This window comes from Uloborus diversus, chromosome 10 (assembly GCF_026930045.1).
Source record: "Uloborus diversus isolate 005 chromosome 10, Udiv.v.3.1, whole genome shotgun sequence".
Classification (NCBI taxonomy): domain Eukaryota; kingdom Metazoa; phylum Arthropoda; class Arachnida; order Araneae; family Uloboridae; genus Uloborus; species Uloborus diversus.
Window position 1 is genome coordinate 96309029 of NC_072740.1, and position 21110 is coordinate 96330138.

Genomic DNA, 21110 nt, shown 5'->3' on the forward strand with positions numbered 1-21110 from the left:
CTTGACCAATTTTTGATAAACTAATGGCTTGATTTTTTTCCCCATTCTTCATACATGGTGAGAGTAGGCTTTTTTTTTTTTTTTTTTGGTAAAACAAATGACATCTCAGTCCATTTAAAGATAATCAATGAAATTCAAATTTGAGTCTTGAGCAGAGCATTGAAGAAAGCAGGTGGTCGATGAAGTACAAAAACTAAACATTATGGACAGTCCTTTACCCCTCACATTTTGACTCTAAGTGAATGAAATACAATACACTGTGTCAATTATACAATTATAAACCTTTTTTTTAACATTTAATGATGTTTGATTGGGATTTTCTCATAAGTTGTGCTTTACAGCTGACTGGGAAACTATAAAAAATGTCTAAATTTTATTCAGGAACAGTTAAGAATTAATTTAATTAAATGTTCATACCTTACCCACCATTCAGTATTGTATTTTAAATCCATTACAATGTAGCTTATGTACATTGTCAATCTTACCATACCTTTGTTGAGATTTGGTCAAAAACTGAGATATAAGCCAAAACCATGTGAGAAAAAGTTGAAGTTTTCTAAAATCTTAAATGCATTCTTGGTCGAATTTTTTTTAGAATGCAGAGCCAATGAGAAGTCATGTCAGCCTAGTTGGAAACTAGAGGCCCAACAACCTTTTGGGGGACTTGGATTGGAATTAGTGAGTATATATACTACAGGGTGACAAGAAATAACTTGAACACATATAATACATTATAATTTTAATGCTAATGAAAATATTATGACCAAACTTCAAAATAAATATGAATACTTTATTTTGTCAAATATATAACATTATTTTGTCACTCTGTTGCAAATATATACAGTCTGAGTAAAAACTTTAAGGCCAGTAAGCTTTAAGAAATTGGACACATCTTAAACTTATTATCAAAAAATCATTTGAGTGACAATTATTAACCTTAAATACAAGTAAAAAAGTCGAAAAATTTCATTTGTAAGTATTTCCATATTAGAAAATATTACCGATCAATATTTGAGCCTGAGTAAAATCTTTAAGGCCAACAAAGAGAAAAGCATATGAAGACAAAAATAAAAACATTTTTAAGCTTGTTTGGAAGGCATTTCTTCAAATTGTTTTAAATATTTTTGTTTTCATGGATAAAACTACTTTTGATAACGTTCGGGGTCTATTTTATGCCATTCATCATCGATAGTAAATTTCAACTCTGTTTGATGAAGTATTTTGTCTCTCATTTGCATAAACTGATCTTGCTAAGTCACCCCATAAGCTCTCTATTGGGCTAAGATCTGAAAACTTAATTGGTCATTTCATAGTTTTAACATTGTTGACTTGGAACCATTTTTTTTTTTCACTGTTACTCTAATGGATGGGTGCATTGTTTTGCTGATATTTCAAATTTTCTCAGCAATAAATTCAGCATTTGGTAAAAGATGACTTGTGAGGACATCTTGATATGCTTGTGAATTTATTTTACATGAAACAAACATAACTGAGCCCACACCATTGTAATAAAAGCCATCTCAAGTCATGCTAGAGCCTCCATCTAATTGGCGCTAGGAGAATATATCCTTTTCTTTTCGTAAATCCTGCCAATAGTGCTTCCATCTGTCTGGTCCATCCAAATTCCACTTCTTTTCGTCAAAAAAATTATTTGTAGCCATTGGTTACCCGATGTCTTGATTTCCTGATTCAAGTTTAAATGCCCTATGTTGTGTCTGATTAGTAACTGAGGCTTAGGCTACTGCATAAATAAAACCTTCACTCCTTCTAATTGCGTTATGCATCGTTTTTGACAAACATTCAAACATAATTTTTGAATAAGTTTCCTGATTGAGTACTTTTCAGATGAGAAAAGTTAGCAAACTCTTCCTCCATCACGCGAAGACAAAGCTTTAGGTCTTTTCCCGTTCTTTTTCTTACCATAACTGTGTTTCAATTAAAAAAAGTTTTTGACTTCAATCTTAAATCTTCCAATTTTTTTCGCAATAGTACGCCTAATCATCCCCGCTAAAGAAAAAAATTCAATATGCTCTCTTGCATGAACAGTTAACTTCCTACCTTTCGATATCTTCACAAAGAAAACCAAAACTTTGAAGAAATTAAGGACAAAACTACGAGTTGAAGGGTTTCCATAATCTTGTTAATTGCGGTGATATTTATTCCAGTATATAAGCCTATAGTTTAAAAAAAAAACTAGTGTCCTTAAAGATTTTACTCAAGCTAAAATACTAACTATGAATATAGAACTGTTTTTCTGGTAATTGCATACTTTACAAATCCTGTCTGTTGTGTTATTTCTTGCAAATGAACATTAATAATTAATAATACCATAGTATTAAAATCAATTTAGTTTTATTTTCTAGTTTTCACAAAAAAATGTACTGGCCTTAAAGTTTTTACTCAGGCTGTATATATATATATATATATATATATATATATATATACACACCTAGAAGAATTCGAGCCACAATCATGAAACTCAGTACAAATGCAGTTTGATAGCCGATATGCAAATGATTATAATTTCAGTGCCAATGAAACAAGGCTATGTGTGCTATGAGCATGTGAGTTGCACAGGTGGGAGAGTTAAAAAGAATAAGCACTTGTGCTGTAGGGCTATTCAATCGAATCTGTTGACTTTGGTAGGCTGTATTGTGACTTAAGATGCCTCTAAGACATAGTCGGTGGCAGTATGAACGCCGACGGAGTTTGATAGGGGCCGTATAATAGGCCTAAGAGAAGCAGGTTGGTCAAACAGGAGTATTGTCCGCCACCCTCGGTCGGAATGATAAGGTAATTGCTCGGTGTTGGGAACAGTGGATCACGGAAGGGAGGTCTACTGTCTCGGAGGGTCAGGGCATTCCAGGAACACAAATGAATGCGAGGATCAAAAAACCGTGTAGTCTGCCAGTAAGAAATAAAGCATACTCAAATAGTTTAAATAAATAACATTTATTCAGAAAATATCACAGTTTACATTATGAAAAAATTTAGTTAAAGACCCAAATAATTTAGACTGTAAACCCCCAATTATCACAGAAATTTCATAGTTGACTCGTTAGACAAACAAAATATTTGAAAAACATGAAATGTATTAAAGAAATTGTAAAATGTCACCTTCCTGTGCCAAATACGCATGTCCACTGCGCCGAAGACTTATTGAACACAGCATCAATAGCATAAACCAACAGTGTTGACAATCCAGCTAACAGTCCCACCATTCATCAACCGATAGGCTTGCTTGGGTTGAGAAGAATTTCCCCCATCCACAGAAACAACGATTAGATCACACACCGGAATATGACTAGGAACCTCGGAAGATCTCGTCAGTATCACCAGGAAATTTGACTAGGAACACCACACCGTTGTTCATCGATGATTCATACAGAGGAAGGTTTCAATTCCATCGTAGAAGCACCGGTTAGTTGGTAGGAATACTGGTCATATTTATGACTTAGGCCTAGTTACTGTCAGCTACTTATATCTGTCAACGTCTGCAAAATCTTACGCAATGGTGACATTTTAAACCACATTAAGTGAGTAATTTAAATCTCGTAAACAACATTAAACACAGAATAAAACTTATTTCATTCCCTGCATAAATCCAAAAATTTTACTTCAACAACAACTCGAGCACGCCGTAACTTCCATCAACGACAACCCTACACGGCAAAGACCAATCCGTAATTGGTCAACAAAAATGGCAAGATGCCAATATGGGAAGTAAATATGAGTAATCAAGCACTGAAAATATTTTGAACAACCTATTTATATGTTTCATGACCACTATACGTCATCCCATGACACACCCTACTTTGCATTGAAGATATACATCTCAACTATTCCTGATTGAGTGATTTAACAATCTTTCTATTCGTTCTTTCGGCTCAGAGTAGTCAAAAACATCTCAACCATCGGGTGTTACGTCATAGGATGATTCCGACGTTGCACGATCATGCCCGAATCAATTTCACTTATTCGCCGCTGGGACATGGGAAGCGGAGTGGCAAAATGTAACGGAGGTAAGTTTCAAAAATACACTTAAACATTTGAAATTAAATTAAAAGTACTCCAAGATACTAAATAAAGGCTTATAAGCCCAACACAATCAGAAGAGCGGCCATGTCAGCACCGAAAACGTCGCTAGCATCGATTCAACGCCACTTACCTCCTTCCAAGCATCCGGTGATATCAAGGGAAACCATTAGGAGATGACTAGCCGAAGTTGGCTTAAGGAGCTGACGTCCATTAAGATGCTTGCCACTGACCCCACATCACAGGCAGTGTTGACTGGATTTTTGCCGGCCCTGGGCAGCTTGGAGTGCAACAGACTGGAGGCGTTTGATCTTCAGTGATGAATCCCGATTCAGTCTCAGTTCTGATGATCACCGTACAAGTGAGTGGAGGCGCACCGGCCAGCGCTCCGATCCAGCATTTGTTGTCGAGTGGCATACAGCCATTTCATAAGGTGTGAGTGTGGAGAGCGATTTCTTGGGACACACAATCACCTCTAGTTATTCTCCAAGGCACTTTGACAGCTCGCAGATACGTGGACAGCATTTCAATGCCAATTGTTCTGCCTATGCCTTCAAGTTGCCCAGGTGCCATTTATCAGCAGGACAATGCTCGTCCACATACTGTGCGACTCTCTTAACATTGTCTTCAGGGATATGATGTACTCCCATGGCCTGCCAGGTTACCAGACCTTTTGCCAATAAAGCATGTCTGGACGTGCTGAGAAGGTAACTGCAGCCAACCCGGGATACAGCGAAATTAACGACACAGTTGCAAAGATTATGGCATGATCTTCTGCAGGGGGTCATAAGTGACCTAATTGAATTGATTCTACATCATGTTTCGGCTTGTATAGCTGCCAGAGGTGGCTTTACTAGGGGAAAGTTGTCAAAAACAGGGACGTTGGGTCAAATGGGGACGTAGTGGTTTCAGTTGAAAGGGGCTGCCTACAGTGCCAATGATATGTATACTGTTGAACCTGGCATCCATTACGGCATTCTGAGTTTGTTGTCATTGTAATATAGGCAAACAGTGTTGATTTAAGTGAAGTTGAAGTTTTTTGGGGTTATATTTTACAATTTATAACTGTATTTTCACTTCATTTAGAGCAAAATTGGTTGTAAAACTGAACTAGGTAAGCATACTACTAAATCCATTGTATGTTAAACATCATTTTACATATTTTATTTGAATGGTTACTCAACCTCAAATCTGTTTTAATCCATGTGTTTTGTACAGTTGCATTGTCTGGCAAAACGGGGACATTTCAGGTAGCTCAAAATGGGGACGTCCCCATTTTGGATGACAAAAAGCATGAATGTAACTCTTTTACACAGCAAATTTATTTGTATTTTTCGGGATATTTTTAATGGTATTTTTGAGTTTTCTACCTTCTGTTGAAGGGAGGGAGTAGTTACGAACTTATTTGACGCTCAAAAACACAATATGACAGACTTATTTTATATTCATGATATTGTAGGCCTAGTCTTTAGATTATTGACTCAGTTAACTTTATTTTTAGCTATGTTAAAGTATAAACAAAGTTCAAACATCTTGACAGACTAGGTAGGCTACTTGTCGTTTTTCGTGTAGGGCTCGAGTAGGCTTAATTTTTAGTGGTCTTTCTCCAGAAAACAAACCAACCATCCTGTTTATTTTCAGATCTTGATATGTGGCGCTACAAAAGGAAAACAGACAGATAAAGCTGGTCTAACAAGAGCATGATTGGAGCTGTTCAGGCGGTTCTTAATGGAAAGATGGGATACAGGCATGCTTCTGCAAATTTCAAAGTACCGCAAACAATGCTTGAGAGACGTGTGAAAAATGCTCTTGAAAAAGGTTTGTCATCAGAAAGTGCTGCTGAAAAGGGACTTGGTAGACATAAGAGCGTTTTCTCAAATGAGCAAGAAGAACTAGTTAAATATATATTACAAATGGAAGAAAGGCTCTTCGGATTGACAATGTCTGATATTAGACACCTAGCACATGAATTAGCCGAAGTAAATGGCATTGAAAATAGTTTCAACAGGGATTAGAAAGTCACTGGAAAGGACTGGTTCTACGGATTTCTTAAATGAAATCAAAGGATTTCTTTTTAAGGTCCTGAACAAACTTCCATTGCACAAGCGAAGGGCTTTAATCGTGTTGCTGTGGACAAATTTTTTTACCTGTTACAGTCAACAATGGAGAAACGTCACATCTCTCCAGAAAATATTTTTAATGTTGATGAGACGGGAATCATGAATGTTCCCAGCAAGAAGTCGAAAGTTCTCGCTCTACGAGGCAAAAAACATGTTGGTTGTCTAAGTTCAGCGGAAAGAGGGACCCTAATAACAGCAGAAACCTGTATGAGTGCTGCTGGAAACTTCATGCCAACCATGTTTGTCTTTCCAAGGAAGAGGGAGAATCCAGCTTTAATGGACGATACTCTTCCAGGATCGTTTTCTTACTTTCATGAAAGCGGATGGATTACAAAAGAGTTTTCTGTTTTGGTTCACACACTTTGTAGAGTTTTCGAATCCAACATCTGAAAAACCTGTTCTTCTGATCCTAGATGGGCATAGGTCATATGCAAAAAGCATAGAGCTAATTAATCTTGCAAGAGAAAAAATGTTATTTCACTATGCTTTCCTCTTCACACGACCCACCGACTCCAGCCACTTGACGTCACATTTATAGGCCCACTAAGCACATATTACGAACAAGAAGTAAGGAGGTGGTTAATTAATCACCCTGGCCATGTAGTAACCATTGCACAAGTTGGAAAACTATACAGTGCTGTATTTCAAAGGGCAGCATCAGTACAAACCGCTATAAAAAGTTTTGAAAAAATCAGTATTTTTCCATTTAATCATAATGTTTTCCCTGATCACCTATTTGCACCAGCTGAGACCACAGATAGATCTTTTTTCTGTAACCCTCAACAGGTAGTACTTGCTAATGAAATGACTATGTACTCTTCTACAGTTCCAAGTCCCCAACAGACAGTATTTGTTTCTGGAGATACTGGTGAAGCATGTACAGTAGATATACCAAATCATAATCATCCAGACCAACTTGCAATCTCTTCTTCTGGGGCTATTAGAGATTTACCTATAGTGCCTCTTGTTCAACACTCAGTCTCTTCTTCTGGTGTTGCTATTGACAAAGCTACAGTGTTTGAGTCACAACAAGCAGTCTAGATGCCTGGAACTTCTAGTGATAAACCTTCGACATCCTTTAATGTGTCACCAAGTATGCTCATGCATACTTGGGAAGAAGGAAAGAATTATGAAGGTCATAAATGACAAGAGACGTGGGAAAACTGCAATTCTTCCAACAAGTCCGTACAAAAAAAGAGCTAGAATTTGAAGAAGAAGCAAGAAAAAACAAAAAAGTCTCAAAAAAGAAATTATTTTAAGATCAATCTCAAATGATTAACAATAAGAACAAGACTGAACGGAGAAAAAGAAGGAAACAAATAATGATGGAGGGTCAACTTCAAAGAAAAAGTTGGAAAAAAGCCTGAGTATTCTTCTTCCTCTGAAGAAGATGATGGTTCTGGGGAGACTTGCATTTTTTGTAACGAACTCTACTCAGATTCTAAACAAAAAGAGGCCTGGATTCAGTGTTCAGGGTATTCAGGTCGGGCCCATGAAGCACGTTCAAATGCTGAAGAAGAAGATGACACTTTTGAATGTGATTTCTGCAAAATTGGCACAACTATCAGCTAGAAAGGTCAAATTTTACTAGTCTATTACAAGCCAAATAGTATTAATGACATTTATTTAGAAATATTGTAATAAAAAGATTTTTAATTATCTATATCACAGACTATTTAGATCTAATATGAAGATCTCTTTACATATACCTTACTGTATTTTCATTTATATGACAAAGTTTTTGTAAGGTTAATTTTTGTTTTGAAATTAATTAAATAGTAAAAAAAAAATTTAAATCAAATTTTGCATTGGTTTTTATGGTAGCCCCGTTTTAGCTGAATAGTCGTTCAAAACGGGGACTTGTGCACTTTTTAATTGTTTAATCTTTATTATAAAAATAATCACATTTTTGTCAATGCTCAACATAATTTTTGATAGTAATAGACATATCTAAGCTTTTAAGCAGTAAATCTCTATTATATGAAAATAAGTTAATTTTTTATAAAGAAAAAAGCATAAGCGACCCCATTTTGAACAACTTTCCACTACTTACTGATTTGTAACCTTTTGCATGCTGTAACTGCTTGATAAAATTATCTTTTATTCTGAATTTTTTATCATCTTCTTATCTCTCCTTATACACTACATACCTGCAAAGTTTCGTGAGTGTAGATTAATTTCTTCTGGGTGCATATATTTTTTTGCGACAGAGTATATTTACTACTTTTCAATGCAGAGTTCTAAACACGTCACAAGATTTTCAGCTATGGGCTGCAACTCACTTACTGCTATTTTATCCCATTCCTTGGATAAGGATTTCTTTAGGGATGCGGAAGTTTTATGAAGTTTAGCACACCCTTGTCAACCAGACCTTCTTGCATTGTTAAATGGCATCAATAACCCTAATTTGCAATGGTTTGGGGTGTGATATGTGCTAGTGGGAAAAACCATTTGCTTTTTTTGATCAAGGGATAAAGATTAATCAAGAAACATATCACAAACTAATTTTGAAGGGTGTTGTCTTACCTTGGTCGCAAAAGTTCTTCTAAAACAAAAGATGGACCTTCAACAGGATTCCGTACCTGCACACAGAGCTAAAAGCTCCCAAGATTGGTGCAAGATACATTTTTTGGACTTCATTGGAGCTCAAGAATGGCTACTGTATTTCCCAGATTTGAACTCAATGGATGATTCTGCTTGTTCCATCTTTGAGACAAGGGTGTGTGCTAAACCTCATAAAACTTTGGCATCCCTATGGAAATCCTTATGCAAGGAATGGGATAAAATATCACTAAGTGAGTTGCGGCACATAGCCAAAAATTTTGTGACACGTTTAGAGCCCTGTACTAAGGATAAGATTTTAGAAATTTGTAAATATATAAGACGAAATTATGTATTCATATTTAATTTGAAGTTTGGTCGCAATATTTTCATTAGCATCAATATTATAATGTATTATGTGTGTTCAAGTTATTTCTTCTCACCCTGAATAAGTTTTATGGGGGCATGGTGACCAAACTGACAAAAACCCGCCTAGTACCTTGATGGCTCAGTTAAAATGTGCAAGCAGAGTAATTCATTAAGAATTCTTTTGATATTTGAGGGGGCGGGGGAAATATACCCATTTGGTCACCTTTCTTTTTTTTTCAAGTTCTTGATTAGTAATACTTAAATACATTTATGATATGATCTTGAAATTATTAAGTAATTTCTTAGTTTCATATTGTATTTTATACTGTCAGTCACTGATAGAATCCAAGACCTGAACAGAAAGTTGAGTCAGTCACCAATGATTAACATGGTCTGAACGTAACTTTTAATGTTACTTGGAAGCTAACATGTTGAGATACCAAGAAAAGCCTATAAATCAAAGTTTGTGGACTAGTTACTGTGGTAAGAAAAGCCTAATAATCAAAGGAATGTGGACACATTTGGAAGCAGTGGCGGTGACTTGGGGGGGTGGGGCACCTTTTAAGGTTCATTTATTTATTTTATTTTCCAACTAGCAGAACCCGAACGGCGATGTCCGTGCTAAGAACTTTAAGGAAGTCCGTTGAATAAAAAAAAACATGCCCTCCCCTCCCCATTCTGATGTGAAATGATCATTTATCTTTAACTAAAATGCATAAACACTTTTTTAAAAAACCAATTAAAGTTTCTTTGGAATCTAAAAGTTTGACAAAACACATAAAAAGATTAACAGTAGCTTTAAAGCTCAAACAAATTCTTCAACTGTATAGTTCATTGCCTAACGCGCCAAGTAACCACACAACCAAAATCTTGCACTTTAGCAAATGAAGCGGGTTTTTTCTGGAATTTAAAATGTTTCGTCAAATAAACAATACTATGGTAAAATGTTATAAAGAACAATCACAATTGAATAATATGGCAAATTATTTACTAAGATAAGTAACTATCTTCAACTATAAGAACAAAAACAAAAGTTGATGAAAAAAGGAAAACAAAACCCAATAGAAAAATCCTACAAAATCAAGCTATGTACCGGAATACCGAAAAAAAAACAGATTCAAAACTCAGTTCGCTGAGCACAACAGCGTAGCCAACCGCCCATTTGAACCACGTGGCATGGTTCCTTGCAGCTATCCACAGTCTGCCAATGCCCTCTCAATGAGTTAACATACCCAGTCATCTATTAGGAATTTATAGACATAAACAATTAATTAAACATTTAATTTGCAATTACAAATATTTTAGTCAATCTAATTTTTACAAAATAACCTATAGCTGTCCTCAATAAATGGACTATTCAACACAAAAAAATTTCCAATTGGACCCCTGAGATTAGCGTGTTCAAACAAACAAACTCTTCAGAATAACATTAGTATAGATTTAGGAAACAAAACTAGAAACTATAAAAAAAGACAGAAGTGTCAAAATTTTCAGATCATAATTATTTTTTTACTTTATATATCTGTTAACGTCTTTTGTCAGATGTCTTTTCATCTATAAGCTCATTTTTTTCGCATCGAAAAAGGCATTCCTTGTAACACTTCTGTAGTAATCTTCTGTAGTAGGTGTCTGTAGTAATCTGCAATTTGTGCTTTTTGACGTTGTTATTTCTTACTTTACCACTCATATGCTCTCAAAACCAGTCTTAGCAAAATGTTGTACTGTTTTTTTTTCTTTTTGATGCCCCCTTAAAAATCCTCTAGATTTTAGTTGTCATTCCTTTTTTGCACCCACAGTTTTCAGTTCCAATCGCACTGTTTGAAAGCAATAAATGAGAATACACACTTACAACATGATTAATATAAGCTGCATAATGTAAAGGAGTGGCTCCATTGCGATCAGCACTAGTAGGAATGGCTCCTTTATTGAGCAGTAAATTTGCCTTTTCCCACAAACCTAAAACACATTAAATAATTTACATTTAGCTGATAAATCTTTTGTAGACAAAATGTAATTAGCAGTTTTTTTTTTGCCAAAAGCCAAAGGGAAATGAATGATACTTTACTTTTGAAGTTGATAGTAATTTTTTTGTTTTCTTTCGTAGCGTAATTTCAATTTGGAGCAGCATTTTTTTTATTTATACAAAACGTTAAAAACTCTTATTAGGAAAATCTACATTTTAGCATAGAAAGAAAAATTGCTTTTCTGTGCAAAAAAGATTTCCTTTAGGTCTGAATTTTCAAATATAACTCTTTTTTATGCTTACATTACGCTTAGTTTTCTGTACAAAGTCAAAGCCACAAACAAACAAAAACGTACAATAAAAAGTTAATTTAACAGTGTAAGAACTGTAGATTGCATTACACTGGCAAAACTCCAGGGAGTGTTCCCCTCATATTTATTTTATTGCATTATTTAATGTATGATATACTGCATATACTCGCGTATAAGTCAAGAAATTCAAAACAAAAAATGAGTTTAAAAGTTAGGGGGTCGACTTATACACAGGACAGAATTTCCAAAATTTTTTCACGAACATTACATGGGAAAAGAACACTCGAAAACGTGAACATTTTCCCAATTGTAGTCTAATTCTTTTAAGCAGGTGCTATAGAAGTAAATACTTACACATTCTGCAGTCTTTTTGCATGGTCTGACTGTGAGAAAAAGACTAAATAATTAAAGTAATCGGCCGATAACGCGAAAAGTGTGAGAATTGCTGTATTCACGAATTTTCCTGATAATCGCAAACTAATGCTCATTTTTCAAAGAATAATGCATAACATTCCTACAGCGCTTAATTTTATTGATATTTATTCAAAATAAAAGCAACAAGTAACAAAAATCCTAACAGCAAAATCGAACCCTTTGCAAAAATCCCGATCACAGAAAGAAACCCCCACCCTTCAAAGAATAATAATCAGACATTTTTTAATAAAAAAAAAAATTTTGTTGCTTTTCATTTGCCTTCTTTTTACATTCAAAATTACCGGCAAAACGTTCCCGAAGAGAAGTGTTTTTCTGAAAGTAGGGGCTCGACTTATACGCGGGTTTTCGAATTTTCCCTAATTTTTCTTTTAAAAGTAGGGGGGTGGACTTATACGCGAGATTGACTTATACTTAAGTATATACGGTATGTCATTTAATGTGTGATGTTAATCTAAACCTGCTATACTGGCAGGTGGTATGGGCATAACCTTGCAATCTCGTCCAGCTAATTACCATCCTAACCCTCAACCAACTGAGCTGCTGAGCTCTCTGGCTCAACACAACTGAATCAATTCAAATAAACAATTACGTTGGTTCTTTTAAGCTTTATTTTTGAAAAAAATAGACAAAATGTAAGATATTTTTTGGCAAAGGCAGAGAGAAAAAAAAAAAGGAAAACTGAGCCAGAATTCTGTTGGAAAAAAAAAAGCAAATGTGTCTTCAGCTCATTATAGTAAAGTAATATTCAGGGAATAGTATATTCCCTGAATATTACTTCAGGGGATATACTATTAAGTAATAGTATATTACTTAATATACTATTACTTAATAGTATATCCCCTGTAAGTAATATTCAGGGAAGTTATATGTAGTAAAAAACAGAAAACAAAAAACGGATTTTTTGACAGAGAAACCAATTTTTAGACTGTGGATCTTTTTTTTGTCATCAGCCGTTATGTTAAGCTTTAAAATGAGGGGTAAATAACAGAACTTTATTAAGAATTAGGAAGACCTCTCATATCAACAGTAAAACAGGCTACAGAAGTAAGATACAGGATAAGACAATGAAGAGAAGTGTTTTCATTTTTGAAAATTTCTACCAGGCTGCTTAACTGTTACAGCTTAAATGGCAGCATGTGTTCATCATTTAACCACATGGTTAAAATACAAAATCAGTTGAACTAAGTACGTTTTTTTAAGCGTAGTTTTTTAAATGTAGTCAAAATGCAGGGATGTGCCGACCAAAACTCGCTTTTAAGCAATCTTGGGAGCAGGAAAATGGTGAGTTCGGAGCAGCTTGGAGCAGTAAAACGTAAAATTTTGAGCAGCAACATTGCAAATTTGAAGCAGCCTGGAGCAGTAAAATTGCAAATTTGGAGCAGCCTGGAGCTGTAAAATTGCAAATTTGGAGCAGCCTGGAGCTGTAAAATTGCAAATTTGGAGTAACCTGGAGCTGTAAAATTGCAAATTTGGAGCAGCTATGTATGTTTTAGGACTAGAAAAATCTTTAAAATTTGACATGCCCCGCCACGCATGTTTGTCTAAAAAATACATACCCAAATAAAATTTTTACATGCTCAGTTTTTTATTGTATTATAACAAAAATATTTGAATTTGTCATATAGCATTAATAAGACAAAAAACTAATTTAAAAGTTTTATATCTGAGTCAAGAGTTATTTCAATATAAAACATTATAAAAAATTTAAATAAACAGTACATAATAAGTTGTCATTAAAATTACCAACACTTAATTAAAAAATTATAATAATTGCATGCCCAGCCGGACATGTAAGGGTAAAAGATTCATTATTGATCGGAATTTTTATATATGTTAAGTGTACATGTAATGCATGATAATGGTCTAAGTTTTCGATGCTGGCAGAGCTTGAACTCTGGTCCAGCTGGTTAACAGCCCCAAAGGCGTGGTAAACAACTCAAGGTAAACTTATCAATTTAACCGAATAACTCAGAACAATGCTTTTAAACAGGTTTTTTTTTTTTTTTTTTTTTTTTTTGATGGAATTTTTTTTTAGAACGTGGGTCTATTTTTCATCATTTTATCGCAAGATAAGCTTTAAAATGAAGAGCGGGTGATGGAACTTGATCGAGAAATGAGGAAGATCTCGCATAGCAACAGAAAAACAGGCTACGGAAATAATATTTAGGATTATAATTTTTTAGACACCAGATGCAAACGTTGAAAACTGTGTGCTTCTTATCACTCTCTTGATAAAAAAAGTTGTTTCTGACAAATTGTGGGCTAATAGTTTAAAATTGTTTTTTAAGACATTTAAACGAACAGCATGATTTATTATTTCGTCAAAAAATTTCAAACTACCAAATCCTGATGCTGATATGCACCCTCACGCAAGAACACCTTCGCAGTCCTGATTAACTGATCCAACTAAGTTCTTAAGATTAAATTTCTCATTTTTTCTTACATTTAAAGTCATACAGCAATTTAACCAAAAATGTTGAATTTATTTCCATCTGAAAGTAAGACATTATTCCAATATGTTTTGAACTTGTTTATCATTGATTTTGCAATGGAAAGCGGAAGCTTTCTGTTTTTCGCATGAAAAAGAAAATTTCTGCAGAAAGAAGTCCCATTAAATCCAGCTAATCAGAGAATTGGCAAACAATTTTAGGCGAAAATGAACCAAAAAATTTTTAAATAAATTCTGCAGAAATTTTACAGCACTGAAATGTATATTTTTTGTAGCTTTTGACCCTCTGACGGTCCTGGGTCATGAGTAAGATGCGCGAAATCCTTTCCAATGAAATTTTTTTTGAGTAACTTGCCATGTAAATCAAGTGCTCTACCTTCTATCGATGCCTAGCTACTGCCCTGCACTTTGGACCATTTGACAATGATCATTTTGGCATCAGAAAAATAAGCATAAACTGCTTTTGAAACATGCTCGGCAGGGCATAATAAGACGTTCAAAACCATCAGAGAGTTAACTGTAAATTTCTGATTATGCTTTGTTAACTTTGCCAGTTGACCTTTTCTTACCTAGTTTTTGATCCGATTCTTTTCTTTAAAGAATTTTATCTCACACTTCACTATAGAATGGTATAAATTAACTAATCCCAGAGACATTTCAAACCAATTTACCGCTACTATGAGGGAAAAGAATAAAATTTCGAAAGGTGTTTGTTGTTTTTACAAACACCAGCCATTTAAAAATAATAAGCAGAATACTAGGGAAAAAATAGACGAAAAATTAGAGCCTAATGACTTTAGAGTGTCAACATCAATACAAAAATACTAAATAAGCAACAAGTGATAATTTTAATCATAAATTTATTCGAAAATATTCCAGTGTACAATTAATTTTGTGTGTCATATTATTTCTCTATCTCTTCGTTTTTTGACAAATTTCAAAAATAAAATCATGCAATAGTTTGAAAAAAACTACTGGGTTTTATTTAGAATTACATAAGAATAATGTGAAAAAAATTGAACTTTATATTCAAATTCACTTTTGCATTATTTTGGTTTTGCTACAAAATTTCAAGGTGTACGAACTTTTGGGAGCCACTATTTAATCCTGCACTTCAGTAAATAAATCAAATTCTTACTTTCTATAAAAGAAGATTTCTAATTGCATAATTATGTAAACACTATAAATTATGTTCTCCGCCAACATAAGGAGAGAAAAAAAACATTCAAATTCCATCATAACTAAGCTGTTCTACATTTCTTTTTCTGTTGCCATTGCCAGAAACAATAGAAAGAGCAGACATCCATTAAATAAAATAATAGGAAGAATTTTATACACATTAAATGAAAATAAACAGCAAAATTAAACATAAAACACATCAGACGATAAATTTACAAAAAAGCAGTATCCACATACTTTACACAATAAACTATCTATGGCTGAGAACAAATTAGTCCAGTTACCTCTTCGTGCAGCCCAGTGCAAAGGTGTACAAAATGAGTTGTCTAATACATCAGAATTGCAATTTTCTCTAGAAATCTAAAATATAAATTAGAAACATAAGTATCACGAAAAGGACTCATTGCTTGCTTTCATAGGTAGATAATATAAATGTACATGCATATACTGTGTGTGGATACATTTACTGCAGATATGTGTATCTTCCCCTAATACTCAATTAATGTAAATCTTAAACACTGGCTATCTTCAAAATTTGCAGATAAAATAATGAAAAAGTTCATCTCTAGCTTTCATTTCATGAAGCAAAAGGTATTAACTTGCTAAAAGTTGTATGTATTCACTTAATTTGGTTTTTCATATACCTGCAAATAGTTTTAAATTGAATGAGCAAAAACCATTTTCTTTTACCTCAGGCTTTTTATGGCAAATCAATGTTAATTTTATTCTTACATCCAAGCTCAATATGTCTCTATAGGTTCCTATTACTTGGCGAGTGTAGAAAATACCATGCTTCTAATCACTTTATCACTTCATTGTACACAGTTGAAGAAGTTTTACAATCCTGAAATATTTTGGATTTCAGATTTCCATGAGAACCATTTTTGAAGCATTACTTCCTTTGAGGAAACTTAGGTAAAATTTCAATATACAGATTGCCTACTGATGTAGTGATTCAAAATCCCATTATAATTTCAGTGCACTATTTTAAATGTTTCCAGTTGCATTTGTTTTACACAATTTCATGACTAAATAAAAAGATAAAATGATTCCCCATCAGCAGTGCAATTTACAGATAAAACTGATATTTTTTCTTCAGCTTTACCGTACTGTAGGATTCCTAATTTTGGAATCTCGTAATCTAGAAGATCCAAAACAAGACCCAGGTGTGACAATAGTATTTACAAGATGCAAAGACATAGAAATCTCAAACACAACAAGCAAAATTTCGGCAAAGTCTGAGTCCCTGTTGCCATGGTTCCAAAAAAAAGTTGTTTATTATCTATTGAAATAAAACATTAAATAAGCTAATCTAAGGTAATGTATGTCAAAATAACTTCTCATTGTCAAGAATATCAAAATATTAACAGGATGCAAAAAGATTGAGTTTGCAAACAGAGGGAGCAATTCAAGGTTTTTCAAGGGCTTACAAACCTTGGAGAAATATCGGTAGTTCTGCTACGATTTGACATCTTAACTCCTCCCCCCAAACCTCTCCATTTGCTCGATTTCCATGCTGCAGCAGTTGAAGGAGGAGTATCAATCTGAAGCGAAATACAGGAAAGTCAGGCTCAATAGAAAAAAGGTGCTGCTGCAGCGTATTTGGGTGTAACTAACATCAGCACAGTATCTTTTAATGTAATGAAAACTTTCAAAATCTGATTTTTAAGAAAAAACAATATCAAAATGCACTAATCGGATCAAAATGTTAAAAAGCGGTCTAAAGCGGACTTTACCCTGAAAAACGGACTTAGGCGAGAAAAACGGACCATTTGGGAGCCCTGCAAAAGGGATGGAAATTTTCTCAACTCTCCTGTACCTGTAGTGTAGTAAATGCTCAACACCCACCACAGTCATTTGTAGAAACCTGATTATTTTGCAGGAGAAAAACTATTGGTGAGATAAATCACCATTCGTGACTTTGAAGAAATTTGATTAATCTATGATTCTCAACTGAAGTTCAATTATAGAATTTAAGAAAAAAAATGGTTCACAATGCATTAACTGCCTTGTAAGCAATAAAAACATTTGCAAGTAATGCTCTAGTAAATACAGTATTATAAGAGAAAACGAAGTTCATTATTAAATTATATTTAGAGACAAATCTAAAGATTAAATTAAAAAATAAAGTATATAAGGGACATACCAAATGATGCACTATTTCAACACTGCCACTTGATACAGCAAGATGAAGAGCAGAACGACCTCCATAATCTTGCCAATTAATGAGAGTGCTTTCATGATCCTGTGAGGAGAACATTTTTAAAATATATTTACTGATACGTTAATGTGAACTTATTTATGGTTTATGAAATTCACTACGAGAAAAAAAATAATTTAAACCTTTATACAGCCCTTATGAATTTTGTTTTTTTTTTTACATTAACGATATATACATACAGAACTAAATCAGACTACTCTCTTTCTCAAGTATGAACATTAATTTTCAAACATCAAGCTTTCTCCCAATTGACTTAGGCTGTAAATCTATTTTAAATTTACCTTTTTAATCTTAGAATTTCATAACAAAATACATTTTCCATATAAAAAGAAACATGAAACATAACAATGATATCACATTCGACCTCTCAAATTACTAGGCATTGTGTTTCATCAAATGTGTTACTAAAGAATTTTTCATCAGGAACAATTTAATTTTTTTTTTTCCAGTATGTATGCTGCAAATGTAGGAAAATAAATTTTAGAACTGAATTATAACAAAAATGTCCTCCAATAGAAAATGATTAATTTGAACAAGCGAAAACAAACATGTCAAGAAACATCAATTCTTACACAATATTCCACGTAAGCACGGGCAAGCTATTATGCGTGAAAATTACTTTCCATTTGCAAAAAAAAAAAAAATTGTATGTATATTAATAAATAAAAATAAAGCAGAGCATTCAAAAATTATTTTTAAAAAAATCTCAAGAAATTAAAAAATATCTATTTCAAAATAACATTTTCATCTACTTTTAAACTTCTTGTAACTGTTTTATACTTTCACTATAAATAACAGTGTTATCATAAATTTCACATACAGCTGAATTTTGTACTTGACCATTAATAACATGCAAACAATATTTTAGTGGGTGCACCGACAAGCATCTGATGGATATCAGATTAGCGAAGAACTCCATAAAAGTTATATTTTATTTATTTATTTATTTATTAAAAGTATTGCACACTACAGAAAGAATCCAGTTACAGTGGCAACAATAATATAAAAAAAGCAATTAAAACAAACTATACATTTAAAATATTAAAACATAAAAGACTTAGAATTGTAAAATGACAAGTTAAAAATATCTAAATCATGACAATGAATGTTAAAAAGTTTGTAAAATTAAAAAGATAGAATGACTCCTAACAGTCCTACTTGGGACAGCAAGTTGTATTGAATTGACGATAGCTGAGCAGTCAATTAAATTATGTAGAACCTTATAGAAAAAAAGACAAAAGTTCACCTTGTGATTTAAGAGTGTAAATTATAAATATTACATAAATGAGAGTAAGAATAAGTTAAAAATTCTTGATTATTAGTTCTGTAACATAAGTAATAAACAAATTTGGATTGAACCTGCTCAAGAGTTTTATATTTATTATTGTAATAGGATCCCAAATAAGACTGCAGTACTCGACTTTGGAGCGCACAAGACAAAAATAAAGCGTTTTAAGTGCTTGCTCATTAGAAAAATTTTTATTCTTGCGTTTTAAAAAACCCATAACCTTATATGCCCTTGAAACAACGCTAATATGTTGTGTAAAATCAAGGTTTGTATTAAAAGTGATGCCCAAATTTGTAGCAAAGTCAGAATGCGATAAACATTGTTGGTCAATTTTATAAAGATGCAAGAATGGCTCAAATCTCTGCGACTGTAACTCAAAACACTGCATTAACTAATATTTAAATAAAGCCTATTCACCATGCACCACCGGTGCAGCTTATCCAAATCAATCTGTAAAAGGGTAGTGTCAGAGATAGTACAAATGTTTCTAAATAGCTTTAGCTACTCAGCAAACAAAAGATAGTCACAATATTAAAAAATATTACAAATATCATTTACGAATAGAATAAAAAGCAAGGGTCCTAAATTAGAGCCTTGCAGCACACCAGAAGTATTAGTAAAATCATCAGAAATAGCACCATTCAAATAAACATATAACATAGGACAAGTTAAATATGAAAAAAAGTAGTCAGGGAGACTGATGTGAAAGCCAATGTAATTCAATTTTGCCCAAAGAATACCGAAGTCAACCGCATCAAACGCTTTTGCAAAATCAGTGTAAATAACATCAAGTTGACCACTGCTTTCAAATGCAGAAATGATTTTATTAGTCAAACAAAACAATTGGTACTTGTAGACCGCTTAGGAAAAAAACCATGTTGAGCAGGTGATACTAAATTGTTTACTTGATGAAAGAGCTTTTTATATAAATAATAGATTCAAAAATTTTCGAAAACGGGCTCAAAATTCCAATTGGGCGATGATTTCTGCATTCATTTTTACTCCCAGTTTTAAAAACAGGAATAATTTTCGTATTTTTCCAAGCATCAGGGAATGTGTTTGTTTTCAAAGAAAGGTTAAACAAAACAGGAATAGGATAGATTAGCCCATCAGCACAACCTTTTACAATAAAAGAAGGCACATTATCAACTCCAACTGTTGAGGAGAATTTTAAAGCGTTAAAGCCAATGATCACACACACACACATTTTTATTATAACCAATACTATCAACTTTAATTAGATCACAAACATTGTTTTCAAAAAGTCTAAAATTTCTTTCATAACAAGTAATAGGCTGATACACAGAACTAAAGTAGTTTGCAAATGCCTCAGCAATATCACAATTATTATCATAGCACACATTGTTGTAAAACATTTTGTTAGGCAGGGAATATTTGTTATTAAAGTAGGACCAAAATCCTAGGAGCTATTAAAGTAGGATCAGAAATAGGATTATTTTCAGTAATACACAAATATTTACTGTAATCATCTATAACGCTCTTTTTAAGAGAAGAATCTCAGAGTTTGAAATTCACTCAGCACATTGAGATCGTCAGTTCTTAAAGCCAATTTGCAAGCTTTATTTTTATGCCTTATCAATCTTTTGGTTTCAGTTGAGTACCAAAAAGGAAATTTCCTGTTATTAATTTTAATGGGAATATGATTGAAAACATTGAATAAAATATTATAAAATGCAGAGACTGCAAAATTGACATCTTCAAAAGCATTTAGAAAGTTCCAGTTAATCTCGGAAAAAATACAAAACATTTTAAAAAAATCAGCTCTCTTAAGATCATAGTTAGCACTTTTAGTGGGGCGTTTTCTATGACAAGCAAGCATAAAATTAACATCAATTACAAGAGCAGGATGATGCAGATCCCCCAAAACAAGAGGTTCAACACTATGCACAACCGAAATATCACAAAACTGAACATTAGATAAAATTAAGTAAAGGTATTTACGATTATAATTGAAAACATTATTGAATTGTTTAAGATCATGCAGATACATAAAATTAAATAAATTTCTAACAGAAGAATTCATAAAAAGAACATTTTTCAAGATCATCAATATTGTGCAGGTAAAATCACCACAGATAAAAATATTATAGAAAGAACTAAAACAATCAAAACAGTCAAAAAACTGAAGATATTTTTCATTATTAAAACCAGACAGACAATAAATAATGCACAAAAGCA

General features: G+C 33.2%; 1 protein-coding gene across 1 annotated transcript in view; it reads right to left on the reverse strand.

Moving 5' to 3' along the window:
• LOC129231099 (inversin-like) overlaps positions 1–21110 on the reverse strand; it is a 123188-nt gene that overhangs the window by 91056 nt on the left and 11022 nt on the right. Inside the window, exons 5-7 of the mRNA XM_054865346.1 lie at positions 17549–17647; positions 15687–15762; positions 10915–11021 (exon numbers count right to left, since the gene is read on the reverse strand). Coding sequence (XP_054721321.1) covers positions 10915–11021; positions 15687–15762; positions 17549–17647 — 282 coding nt within the window. The remainder of the gene's footprint in view (positions 1–10914; positions 11022–15686; positions 15763–17548; positions 17648–21110) is intronic.